At 42.1% G+C, this 13,557-nt stretch overlaps 1 protein-coding gene across 15 annotated transcripts in view; it reads right to left on the bottom strand.

The window, feature by feature from the left end:
- PPFIBP1 (PPFIA binding protein 1) overlaps positions 1-13,557 on the bottom strand; it is a 650,864-nt gene that overhangs the window by 179,300 nt on the left and 458,007 nt on the right. For all 15 annotated transcript variants that reach the window (XM_053719064.1, XM_053719065.1, XM_053719067.1 and 12 more), the window contains one exon: positions 7,184-7,241. In XM_053719064.1, the coding sequence (XP_053575039.1) occupies positions 7,184-7,241 (58 nt within the window). The remainder of the gene's footprint in view (positions 1-7,183; positions 7,242-13,557) is intronic.

The following is a 13,557-nucleotide window of genomic DNA, read 5'->3' as shown; positions in this document are numbered from 1 at the left end:
TTAAGCCCTAATGAAGCCCTTTATTCTTTTACTTAAACTAAGAAAATGGCTTACCGGTTCCCATAGGGAAAATGACAGCTTCCAGCATTACCGAGTCTTGTTAGAAATGTGTCATACCTCAAGCAGCAAAGTCTGCCCACTGTTTCCCCCAACTGAAGTTACTTCATCTCAACAGTCCTGTGTGGAAACAGCTATCGATTTTAGTAACGGTTGCTAAAATCATTTTCCTCTTACAAACAGAAATCTTCATCTCTTTTCTGTTTCAGAGTAAATAGTACATACCAGCACTATTTTAAAATAACAAACTCTTGATTGAAGAACAAAAACTACATTTAAACACCAAAAAACTCTAAGCCATCTCCGTGGAGATGTTGCCTGTACAACGGCAAAGAGAATGACTGGGGTAGGCGGAGCCTAAGAGGGACTATATGGCCAGCTTTGCTGGGCTCTTTGCCATTTCCTGTTGGGGAGGAGAATATCCCACAAGTAAGGATGACGCCGTGGACCGGACACACCTATGTTGGAGAAAAGGGGGCAGTTTGCAGAGGCTTAGATACAGGATAATCACTGAGGTAAAAAGTGTATTTATATAACTGTGTTGGTTATGCAAAACTAGGGTATGGGTAATAAAGGGATTATCTATCTTTTTAAACAATAAAAATTCTGGTGTAGACTGTCCCTTTAAATTGTGCTCCCACCCCCAAAAAGTAGTTTGCTTAACCCTTCACATCTCAAAATTATCTGTGTCTCCTACACTCAAACAGTGACTGACCATTCACAGTGATTGCTTACAGTAGTCCACAAGCTAAAGTGTATGTAAAAAAAATTGAAACAGAATGAAACAATGTGCCCACTGGCGTATTATCAATGATACAACAAAAGTGTGAAAGAACAAGATAAACCAGATGATATCGCAAAAGAAGTAATTCCAGCTGGTCATCCCAATGGGTTTTACTTGAAGTGGTCGCCATTTGTTGTAGAATACAGCTTAATATTGACTTCACTTCAAAGCCTGAGGAAATAGCCTCATTCAATGCTCCTTTTTTAGTGCTTTCATTTCAGTTCAAAGTGAAGTCACTGTTATACTGTATCCTACACTGATTGGAGATCACTAAGTGGGACACGTGAGTGACAGGAACACGTCAACAGACTGCGTCTGCTTGTGCTGAACCGTCTGGTGTATCTCACTTGCAAATGTTCTATTCTTCCACAATTATCTAAAATTGTCTGTTTCATTATGCTATTATAACGAACAGTATATATATATATATAACACAACAGAATTTATGTTTACCTGATAAATTACTTTCTCCAACGGTGTGTCCGGTCCACGGCGTCATCCTTACTTGTGGGATATTCTCTTCCCCAACAGGAAATGGCAAAGAGCCCAGCAAAGCTGGTCACATGATCCCTCCTAGGCTCCGCCTACCCCAGTCATTCGACCGACGTAAAGGAGGAATATTTGCATAGGAGAAACCATATGATACCGTGGTGACTGTAGTTAAAGAAAATAAATTATCAGACCTGATTAAAAAACCAGGGCGGGCCGTGGACCGGACACACCGTTGGAGAAAGTAATTTATCAGGTAAACATAAATTCTGTTTTCTCCAACATAGGTGTGTCCGGTCCACGGCGTCATCCTTACTTGTGGGAACCAATACCAAAGCTTTAGGACACGGATGAAGGGAGGGAGCAAATCAGGTCACCTAAATGGAAGGCACCACGGTTTGCAAAACCTTTCTCCCAAAAATAGCCTCAGAAGAAGCAAAAGTATCAAACTTGTAAAATTTGGTAAAAGTGTGCAGTGAAGACCAAGTCGCTGCCCTACATATCTGATCAACAGAAGCCTCGTTCTTGAAGGCCCATGTGGAAGCCACAGCCCTAGTGGAATGAGCTGTGATTCTTTCAGGAGGCTGCCGTCCGGCAGTCTCATAAGCCAATCTGATGATGCTTTTAATCCAAAAAGAGAGAGAGGTAGAAGTTGCTTTTTGACCTCTCCTTTTACCAGAATAAACAACAAACAAGGAAGATGTTTGTCTAAAATCCTTTGTAGCATCTAAATAGAATTTTAGAGCGCGAACAACATCCAAATTGTGCAACAAACGTTCCTTCTTTGAAACTGGATTCGGACACAAAGAAGGCACGACTATCTCCTGGTTAATGTTTTTGTTAGAAACAACTTTCGGAAGAAAACCAGGTTTAGTACGTAAAACCACCTTATCTGCATGGAAAACCAGATAAGGAGGAGAACACTGCAGAGCAGATAATTCTGAAACTCTTCTAGCAGAAGAAATTGCAACCAAAAACAAAACTTTCCAAGATAATAACTTAATATCAACGGAATGCAAGGGTTCAAACGGAACCCCCTGAAGAACTGAAAGAACTAAGTTGAGACTCCAAGGAGGAGTCAAAGGTTTGTAAACAGGCTTGATTCTAACCAGAGCCTGAACAAAGGCTTGAACATCTGGCACAGCTGCCAGCTTTTTGTGAAGTAACACAGACAAGGCAGAAATCTGTCCCTTCAAGGAACTTGCCGATAATCCTTTCTCCAATCCTTCTTGAAGAAAGGATAGAATCTTAGGAATCTTTACCTTGTTCCAAGGGAATCCTTTAGATTCACACCAACAGATATATTTTTTCCATATTTTGTGGTAAATTTTTCTAGTTACAGGCTTTCTGGCCTGAACAAGAGTATCAATAACAGAATCTGAGAACCCTCGTTTTGATAAGATCAAGCGTTCAATCTCCAAGCAGTCAGCTGGAGTGAGACCAGATTCGGATGTTCGAACGGACCTTGAACAAGAAGGTCTCGTCTCAAAGGTAGCTTCCATGGTGGAGCCGATGACATATTCACCAGATCTGCATACCAAGTCCTGCGTGGCCACGCAGGAGCTATCAAGATCACCGACGCCCTCTCCTGATTGATCCTGGCTACCAGCCTGGGGATGAGAGGAAACGGCGGGAATACATAAGCTAGTTTGAAGGTCCAAGGTGCTACTAGTGCATCTACTAGAGTCGCCTTGGGATCCCTGGATCTGGACCCGTAGCAAGGAACCTTGAAGTTCTGACGAGAGGCCATCAGATCCATGTCTGGAATGCCCCACAATTGAGTAATTTGGGCAAAGATTTCCGGATGGAGTTCCCACTCCCCCGGATGTAATGTCTGACGACTCAGAAAATCCGCTTCCCAATTTTCCACTCCTGGAATGTGGATTGCAGACAGGTGGCAGGAGTGAGTCTCCGCCCATTGAATGATTTTGGTCACTTCTTCCATCGCCAGGGAACTCCTTGTTCCCCCCTGATGGTTGATGTACGCAACAGTCGTCATGTTGTCTGATTGAAACCGTATGAACTTGGCCTTTGCTAGCTGAGGCCAAGCCTTGAGAGCATTGAATATCGCTCTCAGTTCCAGAATATTTATCGGTAGAAGAGATTCTTCCCGAGACCAAAGACCCTGAGCTTTCAGGGGTCCCCAGACCGCGCCCCAGCCCATCAGACTGGCGTCGGTCGTGACAATGACCCACTCTGGTCTGCGGAAGGTCATCCCTTGTGACAGGTTGTCCAGGGACAGCCACCAACGGAGTGAGTCTCTGGTCCTCTGATTTACTTGAATCGTCGGAGACAAGTCTGTATAGTCCCCATTCCACTGACTGAGCATGCACAGTTGTAATGGTCTTAGATGAATGCGCGCAAAAGGAACTATGTCCATTGCCGCTACCATCAAACCTATTACTTCCATGCACTGCGCTATGGAAGGAAGAGGAACGGAATGAAGTGTTTGACAAGAGTTTAGAAGTTTTGTTTTTCTGGCCTCTGTCAGAAAAATCCTCATTTCTAAGGAGTCTATTATTGTTCCCAAGAAGGGAACCCTTGTTGACGGAGATAGAGAACTCTTTTCTACGTTCACTTTCCATCCGTGAGATCTGAGAAAGGCCAGGACTATGTCCGTGTGAGCCTTTGCTTGAGGAAGGGACGACGCTTGAATCAGAATGTCGTCCAAGTAAGGTACTACTGCAATGCCCCTTGGTCTTAGTACCGCTAGAAGGGACCCTAGTACCTTTGTGAAAATCCTTGGAGTAGTGGCTAATCCGAAAGGAAGTGCCACGAACTGGTAATGCTTGTCCAGGAATGCGAACCTTAGGAACCGATGATGTTCCTTGTGGATAGGAATATGTAGATACGCATCCTTTAAATCCACCGTGGTCATGAATTGACCTTCCTGGATGGAAGGAAGAATTGTTCGAATAGTTTCCATTTTGAATGATGGAACCTTGAGAAACTTGTTTAGGATCTTGAGATCCAAGATTGGTCTGAACGTTCCCTCTTTTTTGGGAACTACGAACAGATTGGAGTAGAACCCCATCCCTTGTTCTCCTAATGGAACAGGATGAATCACTCCCATTTTTAACAGGTCTTCTACACAATGTAAGAATGCCTGTCTCTTTATGTGGTCTGAAGACAATTGAGACCTGTGGAACCTCCCCCTTGGGGGAGGCCCCTTGAATTCCAGAAGATAACCTTGGGAGACTATTTCTAGTGCCCAAGGATCCAGAACATCTCTTGCCCAAGCCTGAGCGAAGAGAGAGAGTCTGCCCCCCACCAGATCCGGTCCCGGATCGGGGGCCAACATTTCATGCTGTCTTGGTAGCAGTGGCAGGCTTCTTGGCCTGCTTTCCCTTGTTCCAGCCTTGCATTGGTCTCCAGGCTGGCTTGGCTTGAGAAGTATTACCCTCTTGCTTAGAGGACGTAGCACTTGGGGCTGGTCCGTTTCTACGAAAGGGACGAAAATTAGGTTTATTTTTGGCCTTGAAAGACCTATCCTGAGGAAGGGCGTGGCCCTTACCCCCAGTGATATCAGAGATAATCTCTTTCAAGTCAGGGCCAAACAGCGTTTTCCCCTTGAAAGGAATGTTAAGCAATTTGTTCTTGGAAGACGCATCCGCTGACCAAGATTTCAACCAAAGCGCTCTGCGCGCCACAATAGCAAACCCAGAATTTTTCGCCGCTAACCTAGCCAATTGCAAAGTGGCGTCTAGGGTGAAAGAATTAGCCAATTTGAGAGCACGGATTCTGTCCATAATCTCCTCATAAGGAGGAGAATCACTATCGATCGCCTTTTCTAGCTCATCGAACCAGAAACACGCGGCTGTAGTGACAGGGACAATGCATGAAATTGGTTGTAGAAGGTAACCTTGCTGAACAAACATCTTTTTAAGCAAACCTTCTAATTTTTTATCCATAGGATCTTTGAAAGCACAACTATCTTCTATGGGTATAGTGGTGCGTTTGTTTAAAGTAGAAACCGCCCCCTCGACCTTGGGGACTGTCTGCCATAAGTCCTTTCTGAGGTCGACCATGGGAAACAATTTTTTAAATATGGGGGGAGGAACTTGTCCATTTTACATAGTTTCTCTGGGATGATCAAATTCTCACAATCATCCAGAGTGGATAACACCTCCTTAAGCAGAGCGCGGAGATGTTCCAACTTAAATTTAAATGTAATCACATCGGGTTCAGCTTGTTGAGAAATTTTCCCTGAATCTGAAATTTCTCCCTCAGACAAAACCTCCCTGGCCCCCTCAGACTGGTGTAGGGGCATATCAGAACCATTATCATCAGCGTCCTCATGCTCTTCAGTATCTAAAACAGAGCAGTCGCGCTTACGCTGATAAGTGGGCATTTTGGCTAAAATGTTTTTGATAGAATTATCCATTACAGCCGTTAATTGTTGCATAGTAAGGAGTATTGGCGCGCTAGATGTACTAGGGGCCTCCTGAGTGGGCAAGACTGGTGTAGACGAAGGAGGGAATGATGCAGTACCATGCTTACTCCCCTCACTTGAGGAATCATCTTGGGCATCATTTTCAGTGTCACATAAATCACATCTATTTAAATGAGAAGGAACCTTGGCTTCCCCACATTCAGAACACAGTCTATCTGGTAGTTCAGACATGTTAAACAGGCATAAACTTGATAACAAAGTACAAAAAACGTTTTAAAATAAAACCGTTACTGTCACTTTAAATTTTAAACTGAACACACTTTATTACTGCAATTGCGAAAAAGTATGAAGGAATTGTTCAAAATTCACCAAAATTTCACCACAGTGTCTTAAAGCCTTAAAAGTATTGCACACCAAATTTGGAAGCTTTAACCCTTAAAATAACGGAACCGGAGCCGTTTTTATCTTTAACCCCTTTACAGTCCCTGGTATCTGCTTTGCTGAGACCCAACCAAGCCCAAAGGGGAATACGATACCAAATGACGCCTTCAGAAAGTCTTTTCTATGTATCAGAGCTCCTCACACATGCGACTGCATGTCATGCTTCTCAAAAACAAGTGCGCAATACCGGCGCGAAAATGAGGCTCTGCCTATGATTAGGGAAAGCCCCTAGAGAATAAGGTGTCTAAAACAGTGCCTGCCGATATTATTTTACAAAAATACCCATATTAAATGATTCCTCAAGGCTAAATATGTTATATATGAATCGATTTAGCCCAGAAAATGTCTACAGTCTTAACAAGCCCTTGTGAAGCCCTTATTTACTCTGTAATAAAAATGGCTTACCGGATCCCATAGGGAAAATGACAGCTTCCAGCATTACATCGTCTTGTTAGAATGTGTCATACCTCAAGCAGCAAAAGTCTGCTCACTGTTCCCCCAACTGAAGTTAATTCCTCTCAACAGTCCTGTGTGGAACAGCCATCGATTTTAGTAACGGTTGCTAAAATCATTTTCCTCTTACAAACAGAAATCTTCATCTCTTTTCTGTTTCAGAGTAAATAGTACGTACCAGCACTATTTTAAAATAACAAACTCTTGATTGAATAATAAAAACTACAGTTAAACACTAAAAAACTCTAAGCCATCTCCGTGGAGATGTTGCCTGTACAACGGCAAAGAGAATGACTGGGGTAGGCGGAGCCTAGGAGGGATCATGTGACCAGCTTTGCTGGGCTCTTTGCCATTTCCTGTTGGGGAAGAGAATATCCCACAAGTAAGGATGACGCCGTGGACCGGACACACCTATGTTGGAGAAATTTTGATTTTATATATATACTGGTAATGTTACAAAACAATTTACACACATTACGCACCATTTACAAATTAATCTTACAGCAGACTTACAGCTTTACATGAAAATGAGACAGCGCATGCAGTATTAGCACTCAGCCACTCACCGTTTCTGAATTGTCTTTTTTCAAGTTGTCTAAGCTGCTAGACTTCTTCACAGTAGTTCTGTATAAAATAAAATGCACAACTGATTACACTATATCATCTGAGAACAACGCTTTCATTTTATAAAAGATAAAACGTGGTCGATAATGCTTAAGATAGGTATTATATTCATCAGAACCAGGCATAGATTTGTATCTGCATTAAAATTAATGTCTTCCATTTTACCAGCTGGATTGTATAAAAGGGAAAGTAAAAATCTTGAAATTTTAACACAAAAGGTTAAGTTATGCATAGTAAAATAACCTTGCAATGGGAAAAGGCCTACACAACGAGGCTAAATTCAAAGCACACATGTTGTACTTGGAGAAGCCTTCAGACGAGACCTCACAACATCACACTCTGACACCGTGGTACATGGCGGCCCCCATAAAGTAACTATGGATAGAAAAAATTACCATCGCTCACCAAAAGCCAGTGGGGTCTGAGCAAAAAAAACATTGGGTTCATAAATACAGATAACAGAACAAATGGCAACATGCCCTGGAGTCATTAAAGGGGATAGTACACTCAAAAAAATTATATATATTTTTTTAAACTTCATTAAAGTGAAAGTAAATTTTGATGCTAAAGTGCCTGGTTTTTAAAAATTCAATTAAAAACAGGGGCACTTTAATTAATCAAAAATTACATTTCACTCGTAAAAAAATACTTACCTTTTAAACTTGACAACCGCTCCAGCTTCCCCCCGGTCGTCGAAAAGCTATTTCTGACATCAGAAATGATGGATAGGTCATCCTCCAATCACGGCTTCCCCCCCGGGGGAATCAGTGTCTGATTCGAAGCCATGATTGGAGGAAGCCGGATTCCTCATTTTAGACCCAGGAAGAGGCTTTGCGACGGGCGGAGGAAGCTGGAGCAGCTGTCAAGATTAAAAGGTAAGTATTTTTTTCACAACAGGAATGAAATGTAAATTTTGATGAATTAAACTGCCCCTGTTTTTAATCGAATTTTTAAAAACTGGGCACTTTAGCATAAAAATTTACATTCAATTTAAGTATTATAAATATTTGTAATAAGTAACTATTAAAAGTTTCCTGTCCTTTTCTTGGTATTCCTAAACAAAAATCCTTATTTCACCAAACCCATTTTTTCCTCATTATGTAGAAGACCTTATAATGATGTTCTACATAGGTAGAAACATCATGGTGGCCCGCATGCGCATTTACGATCTTTTCTGAGTAATGCATGCGCATCTTGGTCCCTCTATCTATTCTCCTGTGGCGCGTCACCAAAGGCAGGGCGGACACCTAGATTGTGATGTCATCAGTGGGTGTGGCGCACCAGAGCGCTAAAGATTCACAGAGCTAGCCCGGCTCCCTCAGCAATACTCTCAGGCATCAACCACACAAAAGTGACTCCGGACTTAATATAGAAAAAAATGACTTTCTTATAACAAAAAGCCAGACACAAAATTTATTCACATAAAGGTTTGTAACAAATTTTGTGATTGGCGCGTATTCAGATGCTACACTTATATTTAGCTGTCGGAAGATAGCGCCACAGCTGTGTCTGGATTTTTTGCTATAAGAAAGTCATTTTTTTCTATATTAAGTCTGGAGTCACTTTTGTGTGGTTGATGCCTGAGAGTAACGCTGAGGTGAGCCAGGCTAGCTCCGTGAATCTTCAGCGCCCTAGTGTTTGTTAGCCGAGGGTGATGCAAGGGAAGGCTGGGCAAGCATGATTATTTGTTGTGTTCCAATAATTGGACTCCTTATGTTGATACATCAATCGGTTTCAGTCAGCCTGGCTATGAATATTAAAATGAAATGGGCGGAACCGCTTTCCTACTGAATGGGGCACGGGAACTAATTTTACATAAACCCTGCCTATTTTTATGGGAGGTCGTTGAAGCTCATTTTATACAAATTTCAAAGTAAAATTAAAGATATTTAGAAGCTTCATTTCAGCAAAAAAGTAGGTTGATTTATATTATTATAACAAGGTCTTTTATTTTATTAATATTTTGGAAAGATTTCTAACCCTTTAATCACTGCCAAAAAGGAATATCCTTAGAAACAATACTTGGGGAGTTTTCCAGCTCTGTCCACCCTGTGGCTGGACAGAACTAGGAAGAGGTGGTCCTTGAGGGTTGCCTCTCATAGGTAACTAGGGGAGTGGGCAGTTCTGTCCACACCCCTTGGGGGAGGACTGTTCATTGGTAAATATTACCAGGGAGGGCCAAGATAATACCGATTTTCTAACTCTCAGAATTGAAAAAGCAACTGCAGACTTCTCTAAGTGAAACCTGTTACATATATTTCCCTAATTAGCTTCAACTGATAACAGGAAAGCATTGCACTTTATACTAACAATGACCACAGCTAACCTTGTCAGCGGCAGACTCCAGCCCAGATATGGTCCTCCAAACGAGGCATGAGATTGGTGGAGTTTGGCTTTTAAAGCAAACAAGATACTAATTTGGTTTAAAAATGTATAGACTTGACTGGTTTGTTATTCTATAGCAAGACAACAGAAATGTATTGTAGTTAGATACAGGGTGTTTACTGTCCCTTAAAGGCATAATGTGACGTGGCTACAAAGTTCTCAAGTGTGCTAAAAATGGGATTCATCAGAAAAACATTAGCTCCTATGTTAAGAGAAGACGAGTTTCCCGTCCAGCTCAGATTCATTTATACTTAGCACCTGCATAAGCAGACCCTTGCATTAGACCATCCTAACTTTCACTAAAGTGAAATTAAATCCTCAACCTCAGAGGGGAAGCACAGACATTCTGCTGTATATAAAATATATAAACCATAAAAACCCTATTGCACAACATTTTAATTGGAAAAAGGAGAGAGGGTGGGTTTTTAATCTGCAGAAGGGTTGGAGTACCCTGTCCCTTTAATAATCATGAGATCTTTTCCCGCAAGGCAAAGTTCATTACCCCTTCCAATGGGGCGCCAGATCATCCTCGGAGGTCCAGACAGGAGCTGGCGTTATACTTTGGTAGACGGCAGATCCTGCTGATTGAGTAGCATGTAAATGAGACTCAACACAGAATAATTTTGTGCGGGGGGTTTATATCTATTTTCTGCTGTTCACTTGGACCCCTCCAATTATCCCTGCTCTTTATACAGACTGGCTGATAGAAAAGCTCACATGGTAAGGGGTCAGCAAACAGTCACTTATTCATTTTATTCAGAAAGTGACAACGGAAGCTTTGTCTGTGGCTAGGGGTCTGGCTATCCTGCAGCAGTCTAGAGGAACGTTCACAGTAAGAAGCCTGCACATACATGCTAAACATTACATGCCCATACAGCATACTTACATAGGTGCCCATACAGCATACTTACATAGGTGCCAATACAGCATACTTACATAGGTGCCCACACAGCATACTTACATAGGTGCCCATACAGCATACTTACTTACATATGTGCCCATACAGCATATTTGCATAGGTGTCCATACAGCATACTTACATAGGTGCCCATACAGCATACTTGCATAGGTGCCCATACAGCATACTTGCATAGGTGCCCATACAGCATACTTACATAGGTGCTCATACAGCATACTTACATAGGTGCCCATACAGCATACTTACATAGGTGCCCATACAGCATACTTACATAGGTGCTCATACAGCATACTTACATAGGTTCTCATACAGCATACTTACATAGGTGCTCATACAGCATACTTACATAGGGGCTCATACAGCATACTTACATAGGTGCCCATACAGCATACTTGCATAGGTGCCCATACAGCATACTTACAAAGGTGCCCATACAGCATACTTACATAGGTGCCCATAGCGCATACTTACATAGGTGCCCATACAGCATACTTACATAGATGCCCATAAAGCATACTTACATAGGTGCCCATACAGCATACTTACATATGTGCCCATACAGCATACTTGCATAGGTGCCCATACAGCATACTTACATAGGTGCCCATACAGCATACTTACATAGGTGCCCATACAGCATACTTACATAGGTGCCCATACAGCATACTTACATAGGTTCTCATACAGCATACTTACATAGGTGCTCATACAGCATACTTACATAGGGGCTCATACAGCATACTTACATAGGTGCCCATACAGCATACTTACATAGGTGCCCATACAGCATACTTACATAGATGCCCATAAAGCATACTTACACAGGTGCCCATACAGCATACTTACATAGGTGCCTATAGAGCATACTTACATAGGTGCCTATAGAGCATACTTACATAGGTGCCCATACAGCATACTTACATAGGTGCCCATACAGCATACTTACATAGGTGCCCATACAGCATACTTACATAGGTGCCTATAGAGCATACTTACATAGGTGCCCATAGAGCATACTTACACAGGTGCCCATAGAGCATACTTACACAGGTGCCCATACAGCATACTTACATATGTGCCCATACAGCATACTTACATAGGTGCCCATACAGCATACTTACATGGGTGCCCATACAGCATACTTACATGGGTGCCCATACAGCATACTTACACAGGTGCCCATACAGCATACTTACATAGGTGCCCATACAGCATACTTACATAGGTGCCCATACAGCATACTTACATAGGTGCCCATACAGCATACTTACATAGGTGCTCATACAGCATACTTACATAGGTGCCCATACAGCATACTTACATAGGTACTCATACAGCATACTTACATAGGTGCTCAAACAGCATACTTACATAGGTGCCTTTACAGCATACTTACATAGGTGCTCATACAGCATACTTACATAGGTGCTCATACAGCATACTTACATAGGTGCTCATACAGCATACTTACATAGGTGCCCATACAGCATACTTACATAGGTGCCTATACAGCATACTTACATAGGTGCCCATACAGCATACTTACATAGGTGCCCATACAGCATACTTACATAGGTGCTCATACAGCATACTTACATAGGTGCTCATACAGCATACTTACATAGGTGCCCATACAGCATACTTACATAGGTGCCCATACAGCATACTTACATAGGTGCCCATACAGCATACTTACATAGGTGCCCATACAGCATACTTACATAGGTGCTCATACAGCATACTTCATACAGCATACTTACATAGGTGCCTATACAGCATACTTACATAGGTGCTCATACAGCATACTTACATAGGTGCTCATAAAGCATACTTACATAGGTGCTCATACAGCATACTTCATACAGCATACTTACATAGGTGCTCAAACAGCATACTTACATAGGTGCCTATACATCATACTTACATAGGTGCTCATACAGCATACTTACATAGGTGCCCATACAGCATACTTACATAGGTGCCCATACAGCATACTTACATAGGTGCCCATACAGCATACTTACATAGGTGCCCATACAGCATACTTACATAGGTGCCCATACAGCATACTTACATAGGTGCTCAAACAGCATACTTACATAGGTGCTCAAACAGCATACTTACATAGGTGCTCATACAGCATACTTACATAGGTGCCCATACAGCATACTTACATAGGTGCCCATACAGCATACTTACATAGGTGCTCATACAGCATACTTACATAGGTGCCTATACAGCATACTTACATAGGTGCCTATACAGCATACTTACATAGGTGCCCATACAGCATACTTACATAGGTGCCCATACAGCATACTTACATAGGTGCTCATACAGCATACTTCATACAGCATACTTACATAGGTGCCCATACAGCATACTTACATAGGTGCCCATACAGCATACTTACATAGGTGCTCATACAGCATACTTACATAGGTGCCCATACAGCATACTTACATAGGTGCTCATACAGCATACTAACATAGGTGCCCATACAGCATACTTACATAGGTGCCCATAAAGCATACTTACATAGGTGCCCATACAGCATACTTACATAGGTTCTCATACAGCATACTTACATAGGTGCCCATACAGCATACTTACATAGGTGCCCATACAGCATACTTACATAGGTGCCCATACAGCATACTTACATAGGTGCCCATACAGCATACTTACATAGGTGCCCATACAGCATACTTACATAGGTACCCATACAGCATACTTACATAGGTTCTCATACAGCATACTTACATAGGTGCCCATACAGCATACTTACATAGGTGCCCATACAGCATACTTACATAGGTGCCCATACAGCATACTTACATAGGTGCCCATACAGCATACTTACATAGGTGCTCATACAGCATACTTCATACAGCATACTTACATAGGTGCCTATACAGCATACTTACATAGGTGCTCATACAGCATACTTACATAGGTGCTCATAAAGCATACTTACATAGGTGCTCATACAGCATACTTCATACAGCATAC

Source organism: Bombina bombina, chromosome 6 (assembly GCF_027579735.1).
Source record: "Bombina bombina isolate aBomBom1 chromosome 6, aBomBom1.pri, whole genome shotgun sequence".
In the NCBI taxonomy this organism is placed as follows: Eukaryota; Metazoa; Chordata; class Amphibia; order Anura; family Bombinatoridae; genus Bombina; species Bombina bombina.
The sequence above is the reverse complement of the archived record's forward strand: the minus strand, read 5'-3'. Positions and strand labels throughout refer to the sequence as shown.